Source organism: Photinus pyralis, unplaced genomic scaffold (genome assembly GCF_008802855.1).
Source record: "Photinus pyralis isolate 1611_PpyrPB1 unplaced genomic scaffold, Ppyr1.3 Ppyr1.4_LG2, whole genome shotgun sequence".
NCBI classification, from domain to species: Eukaryota; Metazoa; Arthropoda; class Insecta; order Coleoptera; family Lampyridae; genus Photinus; species Photinus pyralis.
In genome coordinates this window covers 31,451,482-31,467,201 of record NW_022170403.1, presented here as the reverse complement: position 1 = coordinate 31,467,201, position 15,720 = coordinate 31,451,482, and the positions used below count along the sequence as shown (strand labels likewise).

General features: G+C 35.9%; 2 protein-coding genes across 3 annotated transcripts; one reads left to right on the top strand and one right to left on the bottom strand.

Annotated features, from left to right (window-relative positions):
• Window positions 1-279: 279 nt before the first annotated feature.
• LOC116162708 lies at window positions 280-2,053 on the bottom strand. 2 transcript variants are annotated; one of them, XM_031476384.1, is made up of 7 exons: window positions 1,786-2,053; window positions 1,423-1,739; window positions 1,222-1,371; window positions 1,033-1,174; window positions 814-977; window positions 710-768; window positions 280-663 (listed from the first exon to the last, which is right to left on the bottom strand). In XM_031476384.1, exons 1-7 carry the CDS (start codon window positions 1,888-1,890, stop codon window positions 518-520), a joined length of 1,083 nt encoding a protein of 360 aa, XP_031332244.1. In that variant the 5' UTR covers window positions 1,891-2,053; the 3' UTR covers window positions 280-517. The 2 variants fall into 2 exon arrangements, with proteins under 2 accessions (XP_031332244.1, XP_031332245.1); XM_031476385.1 differs by lacking the exon at window positions 710-768.
• Window positions 2,054-2,705: 652 nt separating this feature from the next.
• On the top strand, window positions 2,706-14,803 carry LOC116162704 (zinc finger RNA-binding protein). Its single transcript, XM_031476376.1, has 15 exons — window positions 2,706-2,844; window positions 3,151-3,538; window positions 4,362-4,488; window positions 4,542-4,746; window positions 6,199-6,353; window positions 6,543-6,832; window positions 7,371-7,553; window positions 7,855-8,031; window positions 11,184-11,515; window positions 11,567-11,868; window positions 12,441-12,532; window positions 13,001-13,096; window positions 13,149-13,403; window positions 14,478-14,580; window positions 14,636-14,803. Exons 1-15 carry the CDS (start codon window positions 2,795-2,797, stop codon window positions 14,707-14,709), a joined length of 2,829 nt encoding a protein of 942 aa, XP_031332236.1. The 5' UTR covers window positions 2,706-2,794; the 3' UTR covers window positions 14,710-14,803.
• The last annotated feature ends 917 nt before the right edge of the window (window positions 14,804-15,720 follow it).

Genomic DNA, 15,720 nt, shown 5'->3' with positions numbered 1-15,720 from the left:
CAATGATGGTCCCTCGAAAAACTACAAGTTCTTCGGTAATTAAACTTGTGTCAATTGAGAACTTAGCTTGTAAACGGTGAACTACCAATCGTTAAACAGTTTGAGGTGTAGCATGAAAAAATAAAAACAACAGTTTCTCTGTACTGTATTTCAAAAAATAATACTATGTGATCATAAAAATGAGTTACTGTCGAGTCACCTTTGGAATTTTTGTTTACATGGGAAATTGTACTGAACATGAATTCCCGAAGGCGACTCGACAGTAACTCATTTTTGACCACCCGTTATATTAAGACTATATAATTAGTAGATTAAGAAAATACTTAATAAGTTGTGTGGGTCAACTTCCAATAGATGAACTAAGGCCACACTATTCTGACTAGAATAATTACTGAATCCAAGATATAATACATTTCATTAATAATCGAAGATAAAATACATGTGCTCGTTCATTACAATCAGTCTTTGATTCGTTGTTTTCTACAGTCAATTTGATAAATTATGAGTGTGATACCTTTCACTGAAGGGAGGTAAGTTCATTGCAATTCTCATTATCAACCATCAAAGGGCTTGATTCTTCAGCTTCAACCCCCACCATATTATTATCACTGTTACTATCTGTTTGCTTACGAAATTTCATTTTTTTGTTTAACGCGGCGACACCTTAAATAACTCAATTACAGAAAATCCTGTTAATCGCTTACAATACATTTTAAAGTTTGAAACAATATACAGGCTTTCTTTTTAGGTTTACGAAGGGCCATCACTCTATAACGGCTTTATTTACAAAAGTAATTACAGCTATCTACATACTTGTCCTGTCTCTCTTGTATTTCTCGTCGTATTATCTTTAAATTATAAGCGATGTCATCACGTGGCAAAAACAAGGCACACTCGGTAGTCGTGCCTAAGCACTCAGGCACGTTATTGGGATTGCTTCGGTGATACCACTGATGGAGAATAAGGCGATACAATGGCTGTAAGTGTGTTATTGTTGTACCTATTTGTTTATAGTTTTTAAATTTTACTTACGCTCGTGTAGACCTCGCAAGCGAGCCATCCCCATAAGGACACGTTCAAACCGATCATTATAAAAGAAGACGAATTGTTTAAAAATCCTTGAGCTAATGGAAGAAGAAAATTCAATGGAATAATCCATAAGTATAAAACAGAGCTAAAAGGAACCTTTTACATCACCAACTAAGAAATTCATTTACATACAAAATAGACAGAAGCATAAGAAGGATGCTTTGCATGAGCAGTTTAGTAGTACCCTCAGGTTTTATGATGCACAATAGACAACGTGTCAATTCTGTAATGACATAGACGATGCTGAATGTATTGGTGAATAAGACAACCAGTTCAATATATCTGAAAGTAAATATTTAGCGCAAATGTAATGTTAATAATACATTGCAGTACCGAAGGTAGTATGTAAAGGCCGTAAAACCTGTTAAAAAGATATAACTAAATGAGGAAAATGAGCATTGACACATTTCCCAAATGAAACTACTTGCATAAAAGGCAGTCAATAATGCGTAACCAATAATCAAGTGATCCGAAATGGGTTCAGTTAAGTCCAAAATATAAAATGTATATTTATTTGGAAACGCAATGTTGTTTTTCCACGATGTTGCACTACAATATAGAAAACCGCAAGCGTAAAAACCAAAATACCACAATGATCTTCGCAGACGAATTCGTATATACTCTTTAAACCTCATTCTACGTAGTAATGCCTGGAAAAGAAATGTGACTTCGGTTCTTCGTCAACGACAAACATACGTTAACTAAGACATCGAACAGGTAGTGAATTATGTAAAAAATTAGAATTAGCCAGGATATAGCATTATATAATGTGTTATTGAATCTTCCGCTGTACTGCTCCATTTTAATTAAAAGGTGTAAACGATTATTACTGTTTCGAAAAATTACACGGTTAGATTAACTAAACAGTATATTTTTGCAATTCAAGGAATTGAGCATTTTTTTAGTAGATTGGTTTATTTATAAAAAAGTAACCCCATCTCGCACTGGCACAAGTAATGGTCATACGAACTACACAACAAGCTAACCGGATTTATTAGAACTACGAACACATTTTCTGAACTACCGCATTTGAACTATTGCATTATAGGTAAATTCCAATATAAAGAAAATAACTGTTTATTGTTTTACTGTTTTGTGTGCAGGTGAGTACCTACTCCAAATCTATCGGAAATACTTATAAATAGACATTAGTGTTCTTCATATAGGTAGTTTTTAAGCACCTTTCGGAGATAGTTTAGTCCTTAAAAAGTACTAATGTGATTACGGCAACTCACCTTGTATTAAAAGGAATAACAGACCTTATCCTGTACTATCTGAGTAAAGCTCACTGGTTCCTAGTAAAAGCTCTGGAAAATATAAAGAAGTAAAAGGTCCTAGAGAGTTTAAGTTTAGGTATTGAGGAGAGTAAGGTGTGATTCACGCATTGAAAAAATCAAACAATGTTCTCTCGCCGTTTTGAAGGAAAACTTTGACACACCTTGTATGTATGTACTTATGACTTGATAGTCAGGAAGTTCAAATCAATAAAACAACCTTGGTTCAAATCACTGTATAAAATGAAATGTGTTTCATGTCAATGTGTAAAAAGGGCAATGATAGAATTTTTGTAGTTGGGCGCTTTTGTAAAATTCATTTGGTAAGATTGGTTTGCGTCACTTCCGGTTTTTAGTTGTAATTTTGTTATGTGCGGTTGGTAGGGCTTGGTTTTATCTTTTAGATTACATGTCAGATCGTGTATTGTAATATGGCGACTAATAATTACTTTGGCTTTACACACGGTGGAACACAGTACAGGTGAGTTTTTTTTAATTATTCGTCGCACTCTAATTATATTGGATCGGTTTCTTAACAATATTCGAAAATTTCGTTGTATGTTTAGTATTAATAAGTGCGTCGCATAAACGGAAACCGGCGACCTTGGCAAATGGCGCCGGCTTTGTGAGCGATCAATAACTCGCCCGGTCAACTAGGCGTTGTATCTTTTTTCTTTGTGGCATTTTGCGATTTATTTGCGTAACTTCGTATTTGTGAAACGATTATCAAAGAGTTTTTTGTGTTCTTTTTCGTAATTCAACGTTTAGAACTCGTTTTCATTATCAGCGCGGCGGCGGCAACGGGAGCGGCTTATCAAGCGGGTCAAGCCGGATACGCAGTAACTGCTCCAGCTACAGCAGCTGCGGCTACATACGGTACTCAGCGTCCTGCGGGATACGATACTGCCTACCAAGCAGCCGCCACCCCTGGTACTTACGCAGCAGTAGGTACCGGTGCAGCACCAGCGTATGAGTACGGTTACGGACGTGCTGCAGCAACTACCGGATACGACGCAAGTAAGACTTATTATCAACAAGCGGCTACAGGACAAACGGCAACAGCGGCCGCAACGTATACTGCCGGCTACGATCAGACCGGTGCCGCCAAACCTGCTGCGTATGCTGCTACTTACACTCAGCGAGCTGCCACTACAGTTCAACCTCAAACACAAGTGGTAAGTGTAATGATGGATTACTTGTTTTTTAAATACAGTATAAATAGGATTTCTCGGGGATTTTTTCTTTTACATTCCTTGTATACCTTGAGCTCTATTTATTTATACATTTCTATTTTTGGCAGCCTCACCTGTTTAGTGATTTTTTTATAATTAATTTCCGCGGTTGCACAATATGCAAAGGTATGTACCTAATCTGCAGTTTAGAGTAAGTATTCATTGGAGAACATATCAATGGGAAGGAACTCTTAACCTAATTTCCCTAATGTGTTCACTTTGTCTATTTATGTACACACTATTTCGTTTGAATTGTTTTCAATTGTACCACTGGTTTAACTACGATGGTTTTTGGAAACAGTTGTGCCAGTAATCGTATCTATAGCAAAATCTATCATCCTGGTTGAACAGGTCGAATTATCATAAAGCCCTATTGAGGATTCTCTATATAGAGAGATGTAAGATATTATGGATAAGGTGATGGTTAAACAGCGAACTAAAGATTTAATATTTTCTATGGCAATTGTTTTCAGGTTTTGATCCCATCCTCAAATATGTATTATCTATCTATGGTTTTTATGAACCACAGTGTATAATGCGTTCTTAACTCTGAAGGGTTTTTTTCCCCTCAGGGGTTTAGGTACTTTTGCAGCATGTGTTTAATTTGATTGAATAGGTGACATTTATTTAATTTAGCAAAACTGCAGGTTGACAATGGCCTGTGTTTTTCGTAAAAAGAGATTACAGCAAGTATTTGTGCAACATTTTTAAGGCAAAATAAATAATTTAATAATATATAACAATGTTGTCTCGTATAATTTTGTAGACTGCTGCAGCAAAGCCTGCACAATATACCGGCACTTACCAAGCGAATGCAACAGGATACCAAGCAACGTATGCTCAACCTGCTGTTCAGACTACAGTTGCTGCTCAACCTGTAACTCAAGCTAAACGTACGGATGTATGCAAATGAGAATGTGGCATATAATTTTTCTTCTTTTTTTAGAAGCAAATAACACTACCTACTCCGGATACGACGCTGCACTATATTCAGCAGCTACCATGTATGTAGCACAGCAAACGACAAATGCTGCCCAACAGAAGACCAACACTTGGCAAGGGTACAAAAAAGGATTGGGAAATAAAAACATGCGAACCAAAGCTCCTCCAAAACCGCAGCAGCTACATTATTGTGATGTTTGCAAAATTAGGTATGTTATTGTCGAATACAGTAACTTCCCAGCTGGGTCTAGGGATGCACATGCTTAACTATGATGAAGGCGGACCGCAGGGCCTTCTCATATGGAATCAGTATTAAGATATTTACAATTTTAGGGGGAATAAAATTTATTTTGAATATAATTTAAGGTACAATGATTACCTTGAAATGGTAGTTGCACAAAATCGTGGGCATGTAAAAACGACATGATATTTTCTCAGTACATAATTACTTTGATTTAGATAACAAAATATTTTGTTCAGGTGTTCTGTAGGCCAGCATTATGCATGTGAAAAATATGCTTTAACCACTTAAGCGAGTTGACACTTTTATAACTTGCTTTTATGCAACAGTTGAATATATTTCTTTATGTCTTACTAACATATAGCACATTTTATATTTCTGATACGCGTGTTTATGCCCTAGAGCATGACGGGGAAATACCAGCGGCCCATGACATGGTTCGATCCAACCCGTGATTTATACCAGTCATCTATACCCTTAAAAAAATATTCATGAACGGGTTCTTTGAGAAACGTCTGGAGAGCGTTTTGCGAATTTCTTCCACGCGCTATAATTAATGAACAGTCGAATTTTCATTTGTCATACTAACCCAAGACATCGAAACAAAATTTTTTGTCAAGCTGATTTTTTGTTATGTATAAAAAATCCTCTTTGGCTCGCTTAAATGCTGTAATTATTTCATATGGTAGAGCATTAAGTATCACCATAGTAACTTATTTATACTTAATGACAAAACAAACAAATATTTGCAGGTCATTGAAGATTAGAAACGTCAATTATTAAATGTCAATTCCTACTAACTCAACAAGATTGGCCTTTATTTCGAATAGTTTCTGGAACTTCTTCCTCATTCATAATGAATTCAATTATTTAAAATTACGTGCGACGTTTGGATGGTTTCAATCACATTAACAAATTCGGCCTTATATCATGAATGTACCTCTTATATTCCAGTTAAAATATGCAATATTGATACTGTGGAACACATGCTAACTTTTGTTTAGAATAGAATAGCACATTAACAGAAGTCAAAATTAAGAAAGAATTAATTGCTACATATTCTCAAAATTAAAGTTCTCAAATTCTGATAAATTATAAGATGCCGGTTCCAACAAAAAAGTTTAATTTTAGTTAATAACACGAGATGTTGTCATCCCCAATCAATTCCGAATTGATCGGGGACGACAACATCTTAATTTGTACTTCATTCCAAGATGATGGTAGTCATTGTTTTTTATAACTATACAATGGATCAAGTATCTTGGTTCAGGTTTAATTGGGCATTTACTTGCGCCAACAATAATAGAAATGGGAAGCATGCTGCATGCTCATGGATTAAGAGAGTTGAGTTATAGAACAGCTTTCACTGAATCTCCGCTCTCTTCAAATTAAATTTAATAACACAAATAAATTTTTGCAGCTGTGCTGGCCCCCAGACATATCGTGAGCATTTAGAAGGCCAGAAGCATAAAAAACGTGAAGCGGCCACTAAGATGGCGGCATCTGTTAACGTTACAAGTCAAAATAGATCTGGAAACTCTTTACGTTGTCAGCTTTGCGATGTCACATGCACAGGTAACATTTGGTACACTTCTGCAAGGAGAATTACAATATGCCACTTGACGTGATATTGTTCAGACACCTTGCTATAGAATAGAATTGCCAAGTAATTTTATTCGTATATCTCATTCGAATACTTTTCTGGGGATTCTACAGTCAACACTTTTCTTCTTATGTGGTGATCAATAATCGCAATGCTTATAGGTAATGATGCATATGCGGCTCATATTCGTGGTGCTAAACATCAAAAGGTTGTATTATTGCACACTAAACTAGGAAAACCAATTCCGCCTCAAGAACCTGAAGTGATCGGAGGCGCTCGTAAATCTATAAGCTCAGCTCCTAAGATAAATTTTGTACAAGGGGGTGGTTTGGGTATTAGTACCGGTAATGGTGAAAGTAAAGAAGATGATATTATAGATGACAATCCGGAACCAGATATCCAACCTGTTGGACAAGATTATATCGAAGAAATAAAAAGTGACGATGGAAAGGTATGTAGCACAAAACTTATAAATCGTCCCTTGTAAATTACTAAAAAGGTTATCAAGCATTCTGTCTCCGAATTTTTGAGGAATCCAAAATGAGTTCTAAAACGATTTCTGAATGACTACAAAAAAACCTATTAAAACGTTTCTGATAGATTTCTAGTTAAATTTCTTGGAATGTTTGCAAATTAGATTCTACCAACTTTTACAAGTTTAGTAAATATACCTATTCTCATTAAGTAAGAGTTGCACGATTTTAAAAGAATTTTTTCATGAACATTTCGGTGAAGGTTTCCATGTCCCCAAAGAATAATTCTAAAAAAATTGTTATGCAAAGGGAGCAGTGATAAGCATTGGACAGTTGCCAACGCTTGACAATATAGTTTTTTTTATAAATATATTGTTTTCTTGAAAGGCATATATTAATATCGGGGTTTTTCACGGAACAACTGTTTGATCAAGGTTTTTCTGTAGCCCGATTCTCTGAACAGTTTTAAAATACTATTATCAATGGGCATTTACCTACATTTAAACATTTTTTTAGGTGATTAGTTTTAATTGCAAATTGTGCGAATGTCGTTTTAATGATCCAAATGCGAAAGAAATGCACATGAAGGGACGTCGGCATCGTTTACAATACAAAAAGAAGGTGAATCCCGATTTAGTGGTTGATGTTAAACCTTCCCTGCGACAAAGAAAAATTCAAGAGGAAAAAATGCGCCGTGCTGTAAGTATACTATTGAAGGGGGTTCAGATTCGACTCTAGTTCCTCTTGGTAAACAAAGATGTCATTTTCCAAGATTTAATCGAGTCGTATAATATAGAGAGTTACTTCACACCTAATTGCGGCTGCTCCTGAGGGAAATTTAAGATTACCATAGGATGTGCAATTTTATATTTTCACCATGGGCACTTTAGTCATTAGGATTTTGCACACTCGTACAACTTAATTTCCCAATAATAATAATCTTTATTGTTGTTAAGACAACATACATACAATGCCGGTGTAACAAATGAAGTTTTTGTAGGCAATGAGAGAGGAATACTGGCAAAGACGCCACTTGGCAGCAGAGGATGAAGAGGAACGTATGTATTGGGAAGAAAGACGTCGATACGAAGAAGACTACATGGAATGGTGTAGAAGAGGAAATCTAGGACCTTTCCCACGCCCGCGTCCTCCTTTCTCAGGAAGTGTTCCTCCTCCAGTAAGTATTACACCTAAAATTGTCACTATTTCTAACTATTTATATCAAATATAAAACATCATTTATAAAAATTACAATCGTCAAATCAGACATACAATTGAATATAGAAGTACCTCTCTGCATTAAAAAATATGAATCAAAACAAAAATTAGATAATTAACATTCAGTTTAGTAAACTTTCTTTTTTATTTGGAACTTTTTGATTGTACAAATTGTTGTTAAGTTTTAATCTCACTAACCTGATGTTCATTTGTTTTTTATTTCAATCATTGATTGTAACCATAGGAAATTGCTCCATTTAATTTCACTAACTCACCGCTAATAGCCTTAAGAGCTAGTGGTACATTTTCTTAAATAGTTTTATTGTTGAAATTTGGATATAGAAGAGGGTTAAAATTTTGAAAATTCAAACAGTTTTAATATTAATGAACCTTTGTTATGCATTCGTTTTTAAATTACATTTGTTGGTTTGACTAACCGACAATCCTCTTCGTACGTGTTGCCAGTGCAACTTCTTTTTTAGTGCACTTCCACTTTCAAAAAATAAAAGGTACACTTTTGCTCTCTGTCTGAACCACAAAGGCTCCGGAACTACACCACTTACAGACTTGGTATTGGTGTTGTTCAATCAGAAATTAAAAATTATTTCATGTTTGTATTCTCGTTAAGGCATGAAATGTTCATAATGACTATTAAAATCGAAAACACAAATTTGAAAGTGCACTCTTTGCCTCTTGCTCACAAGCATCTTAACGAATTTTTTTCTGTTTGTCCCTTCGTTCATTCTTTTTGAATTTGTATCTGTAAAGATTTCTTTAAATTCAGTATTCTGTGCTTTTTAAATAGCGGAAGCTCTTTGTGCTCTTTATCTAAAAGTTTGCCTGCTTTCTCCAGTATTTTCTATACCTCCATATACATATGTTAGTAGTAAGTAGATATTAATTACATTTCATTACAATTTCATAACCATAAAAAATCAGCCAAGTTTGAAAACTGACCAACTAAAAAAAATATACTTCTTTTTGTCTTCCTTCTCCAACAGTCCAACTGGACATTGCAAATGAGCTGTAATGTAATTCGAATTAACCGAAATTTATATTTATTGTTGCTATATACTACCACTTCTCTTTTTATAACGTACAAACTAAACGTATAAGACCACTATGACTACCAATAACTGATATAAGACCGAAAAGGAATAGTCCTGTTAAGATTTTTTTATTGACCATAAGATTGAGGACCTGAGATTAGGGATGGGCGATAACTGTTTTCACCTATCGATAAGTATCGGGTACTTACCTATCGATATATTTTACTTATCGATATGCCGATAATTATCGAAATATCGATATGTCGATAGTTATCGATATGTCGATAGTTATCGATATGTCGATAGTTATCGATATATCGATAGTTATCGATATATCGATGATTACTATCGATATCGATAGTTATCGATATATCGATATATCGTCGATAGTTATCGATATATCGATAGATTATCGATATATCGATATGTCGATAGTTATCGCTAGGGATGGGCGATAACTGTTTTCACCTATCGATATAAGTATCGGGTACTTACCTATCGATATATTTTACTTATCGATATGTCGATAATTATCGAAATATCGATGGTTATAGATACATCGATAACTATCGAAAGATCGATAACTACCGCTATATCGATAAGTATCGGTATATCGATAGTTCTCGTTATGGCGATAGTTTTTAATATATAGGTATCGATATAATATTACCGATAATTTTTTTGAAAGCGTGTCTAAAAACTGCATGAGTTTACTTTTATATTTTGGCGAAAGAGCCCGACAAGACAAGAGGGCTCTTTTAACAAAACATGAAAATAACCGAATGCAGTTCTTGCAACTTTAATGGAGTTACCATATTAACTGTGCAATTATCGCAGGGCTCTTTAGCATTTCTGTTTTTTTGTGACTGGTCCTCTGTAACCATCAGTCAGATACCGATACATAGGCCATGATTACACCCTTTGATTGTCTTCTTTATTTTATCTAAAGAGTAGCCATTTTGATGCAACATTTTGTTCAAGTTTTTGAAGTGCTTCTTTTTTTTAGCAATCGTCAGTAAGACGAAAAGATCTATTTTCTAAAGATTTTATTACTGCGTTTATTTGGCATGGATGATGATGTGACGTAGCGCTTCTCTTGAGAAAGGGAGCAAAGTTAAGTTTCCGAAACGTCGAGCAACTAAAAATAGTAAATTTACACGAGAGTAAACCCGAAAATGGATTTTATTAATAAAAATAGTAGCGCTCGTTGAAATCTCAACAATAACATAATTTTATCGTACAGTTATCGACATATCGATATATCAATAGTTATCGACATATCGATATATCGATAGTTATCGACATATCGATATATCGATAGTTATTATCGATATATCGATAGTTATCGGCATATCGATATATCAATAGTTATCGACATATCGATATATCAATAGTTATCGACATATCGATATATCGATAGTTATCGACATATCGATATATCGATAGCTATCGATATATCGATAGTTATCGACATATCGATATATCAATAGTTATCGACATATCGATACTTATCGATAAGTATCGATATATCGATAGTTATCGATCTATCGATATATCGATATATCGATTTTTTTAGCTCTACCTATTGTTATTCGATATATCGATAACTATCGATACCTATCGATATATCGAAAAAAATTCCCATGCCTACCTGAGATTGCTTTTCAGTTCCCAAGAAGTTAAAGTTGGGATATATTCAATTTGAGAATGAAACTGACAACGGAAGAGGAACTCTTATAGTAGTAATAAAAACATCTCTGTATGGTCATTTTTATATGTATATTACACCACATAATAGTAGCACACAACACAAGCGATCATTTGGATTGTTCAAAACCACTCCCTCCCCTACTGACATACTAACAAACACAGTAGATCTGTCGTCAGGCTAGCTACTGTATCTAGTACATAAAATAAAGCAAGGTTCATAAAAAATAAAAACTGTTTAAATTTTCAAAATCTTCGACCACCCACCATCGTTGCGCCATCTGCAAAATTGCTGCCAGACGCTCGGATATAACTACATTTATATTCAAATAATAACAAACTACTGTTTCTGTAGTTTTTCCAGGGACCTCCAGCTAGACGTGTTGAATCCAGTGATGATAGGCACGTAATGGCGCGCCATTCGGAGATATATCCGAAGGAAGAAGAATTACAGGCAATTCAGAGGATCGTGTCTCACACCGAAAGGGCACTGAAAATTGTGTCCGATCAGCTAGCAGAATCAAAACCCAAAGAGGCCATTCCTACTACACCAGTAAGCGTATCCACAGCTGCACCTGCAACTCCCACGTCCACTACTCCGCAAATCAAACAGGAGAAACCGGAAGGTGAAATTAAAACTCCAGGAAATGGTGTGGAACAGAAAGAAGATGGCAGAGACAATCAATTGTAAGTTGCCCATTACGGGAATAAAGTAGTATAATAGATTTTTGTTTTCAGGTTTTCATTCCAACAAGATCGTGACGCGAATCGTATTCTAAAGGGCGTTATGCGAGTAGGTCATTTGGCCAAAGGGCTTCTCTTGAGAGGGGATGCGAGCGTTGAATTGGTGGTTCTGTGTGCGGAGAAACCAACCCTTACTCTGCTACGTAAGGTGGTGGAACTACTACCGGCAGCCATTAAACAGGTTACCAATGAAAATACCTACGCAGTCACAATCAATGCGGCAGATGCGGGTCTTACCGTTTCTGGAGATGGGTTATCAGTTTTAGTACAGCTTACCAGTCCAGTCATGCGAGAAGGTTAGATATTAGACTGTGTGCGATTGGTGTAAGATAGTGTGCAGTACTTTAGGGCAGGGTTTAAGCTGGTTCACATTTTGAATGCAGTTGGTTGTTGAGTTTGCGATGATGGATGGGTGGCGGATGCGTGGGTTTTTTTTAGAATTGCGTTTGGCAGCTTAAACCTTGATTTAATAAATATTGGACTTTTTCAGATTTACTGAAGTGTAGTGGTGAAAAATTGATTGACTTTTGCATCAATTTTACTTGTACTTTTTTATTTTAAGGATTTCTGGTCTATTATATAAACTCTTTGAAATATTTTCAAGGATGTTGATTTGGTATGTATAATATTTTTAAACAATTAAAAGTGATGTAAAAGATATATCGTAAGTGAAGCAGACTTGAAGCGCCATCACGGCGTTGGGTCCAATACTTATGGTTTTGTACTGTGCTGATGTGCCTGTTAAGAGCTGATTTTAGGTGGTGTGGGATAAGGATTTTTGACCACCCGGCCACCACAGCTGCATCCACCTACTTGGTGGATGCAGCTGTGGTGAGCGCGATGGTCAAACACCCTTTCTGATGTCTAGAAGCTGCGAGCGGCGGGTCGGACCGGGATGTTCTCGCACGCGGCAAGTGTCTCCAGGCGCTGGCAGCCCTCAGACATACCAAATGGTTCCAGGTTTGTGTCCATTCTCACACCGCGCAGCACTGCTCCTCCCTCTATAAAAAATACAGAATAATATTTTTTTATTCGATCTGACGATGTGAGTTTTAATGTTTGTTAGGGAATCGGAGCTTCACTCTGCTGGTATCTCACCACTCTCTTATTGTTTTATTTTGTTGAGTCTTATCGACTCCAGCTTTTTTGCTTCTATTCCCTCTGTATTTCATTAACTTTATTTATTAATAACTATAATAGAATTGTATTGAGAGCCCAAAAGAAAGTCACATCTTAATCAGATTGCAATTTTTGATTTAGAGGGTTCTACCAGAAAATTTTGTGGCTCCAATTATAATTACGGATTACTTTTAGATAATAACGCACAAAGCTTTATTTTCTTATTCTAAGAGGGAGCAACGCGGTAGTTTTACGTAGAACCCTCACACCTTCTTCAATTTTCACCACTCTAATATCCGTAATTTACAGGCTAGGGCACTGGGCTTACATTCCTGTGTGGTTATAATTCGTATTCTGAGAGATCTTTGCCACAGGGTTCCCACATGGTCTCCCCTCAGCTCATGGGTAATGCGACCTTACTAAATCTTTTTTCAGTATTATTAACCTATATTTAAAGGCAATGGAACTGTTAGCGGAAAAGGTTATTTCTTCAGTCCCTGGAGGAATGCAACTGTCGCCTGGAGACGCTCTTCGCAGAGTTATGGAAGCGGTCGCCGGTGGTATATTGTTACCCGGAGGACCAGGCTTGGGCGACCCATGTGAAAAGGACAACCCTGATGCAGCTGCTGCACTTGCCGCACAACAACGTGAAGATCTGACTTGCTCTGCTCAATATGCCCTTCGTTTGATTGCTTACAGACAAATATACAAAGTAAATTTCATTTATTTAGGGCTGGTATTTCCATCTTCGGATAAAGTACTAGATTCGTACCTGCAAAATAACTTATACCGCCCAATATCTTCCGTTTATCTATCTGCGGGTATTTCCATCAGCGTGCGGTATAAATATATCCCGTAGATAGCTACCTAACCATAGCCAATGTTGCCGATTTTAGAAGTCCGTAATAGAAAAAGATATCGAACGGCAGGACCATATATTAGAGAAAGAACTTACTACCTGACAATTTGAATGAATGCTTTTGTTTTTGAAAGGAATTCAGGGACTTGTAATATACTTGTCAAACGTAAATTACAGAATAAGCTTTACTTATGAGTACTCTGAACATGAACCAAAATCGTGATGTAAATGCACAGCGTAGAAAGAAAACTGCTAATTTCAGCACATCTGAAAATCGTGTGCTTGTGTCAAGAAAATCTTGATTCATTTAGAATCTAAAATAGGTTACCTATATCCTTCAAGAAACAATAGTATGTATTTGCGTACTTCTACTTACATACTTCAATTTCTTTCTTCCTATTTAGTATAGAGGTACGGTTGGTAATTTCGCAAATTTTTAAAACGTCACCATTTTACTAGAAATTTGACGCAATATCTTGGGGTTATATCGATAACTGCAGAAAATCTACCCAATAACTTTATCTAGAACTTATCCTGCCGATAATATTTAAACGAGGTTTGAAATACCCGAAGCGACGCTAACTGTCGGTTTACCTGGAAGATATCTTATACTTGACTTTATCCCGAGATGGAAATACCGGCCCTTAGTAGGTAAAGCTGCACTTAAGTGACGAGTTCAAGCATATGTGCCTGGGAGATAGTCGCGTGACATGTCAGACTTGCATTTCTCAAAAGGCCAATGTACCAGAAATGTTTATTGCACAGGTCTGTTCGTGTTAAATAGACCTAATTGGGGGGCAAGTTTGACACAAGACTTATCCCCCTCCCTTCTAAACAGATACACTTGATCCTTACTGGCATGTTATGCAACTATCTGGCTCATGTGACCCTGTATCTTTGATTGAAATTTAACAACCGCTTTCACAGGTATTAGGAATGGATCCTCTTCCAGTTCAACAAAAGGTGTTCAGACGTGACAGGTCTGCACGGAAACGACGGCGTTCCGGTGGCGAACAAGTAGATTCAGAAAGTAAGTTTGGAGTCAGTCTGTTATTTAATAATTTGCTATTCATAATTTTTATAAGGCGACAGTGGAAAAATGGTGAAAACAGATGGCAGTGACATTTCTGCCAGCGAAATTCCGACTACTACAAAGTAATCTAGAATAGATTCCTAATTAGTTTTACATTACCTTTATGTAATTGATAATTACAACTTTTTTGTGTATTAAATATCGTATAGAATTTTTTTTATTTCCTACTAATTTGTCTAAGTGTATAACATATTTAATCTCATAAAAAAAACAATTAAGAATGTACAAAATTTGATTTTATTTACTTAAGAATCGCAATAACTGGAATCTACAATAGGATCGTAATTTCGTGTCATTATTTAAGTCTTGTATTTTTTAGCGTCAACAAAATAGTTTCGAACCATTAAAAATATTGTATTAACAACTTATTGGACAGTATCTCATCAAAAATATATCATTCGGATCATAATGGCGTTTTTTTACGGTTGTAGTGAAGTGTGATGATTTTTTGGAATGCAAGGTGTAGCAAAAAAGTATTGAAAAGAATTTACGGCCAGTTGCAAAAAAAAATAATCCAGGATTATTGTTTGATCCGGTATTAAGACATTTGATTGGCTTTATATTGCAGTAGGCAGCCAATCAAATGTCAAAATTCTTGTTTAAACTCAAGATTTGGCAAATATTTTAATATTTATATTTTGATTATAATTCGCTTTCCTGCAACTGGCCGTTAGTAGCATAGAGGGGACAAACTTGTAAACCTGCCCACACTAGACTCGATAACGAACAATTGATATAACGGGCCATCAAAAATGAGTTGCTGTTGAGTCACCTTTGGAAGTTCAAGTTAAATACGAATTCCCATGTAAACAAAAATTCTAAAGGTGACTCGACAGCAACTTATATTTGAGTTGTGAAATTAGCGTGAGACACATATTTGATCCGTTTCACAAAGTGCCGATAATATTGGTTCTGAAGTCACGTGACCTGTATATAGCTATTGTTTACGACCTAGAATAATCAAATGCACGATAATCCTTTTACCAATGCAGCGTTGCCAATTCTTACCGCATGAATTATACGAAAGAGGGCTCTGGATGATGGCTGCAATTAAAGTCACTAAATATAGAAAGTACC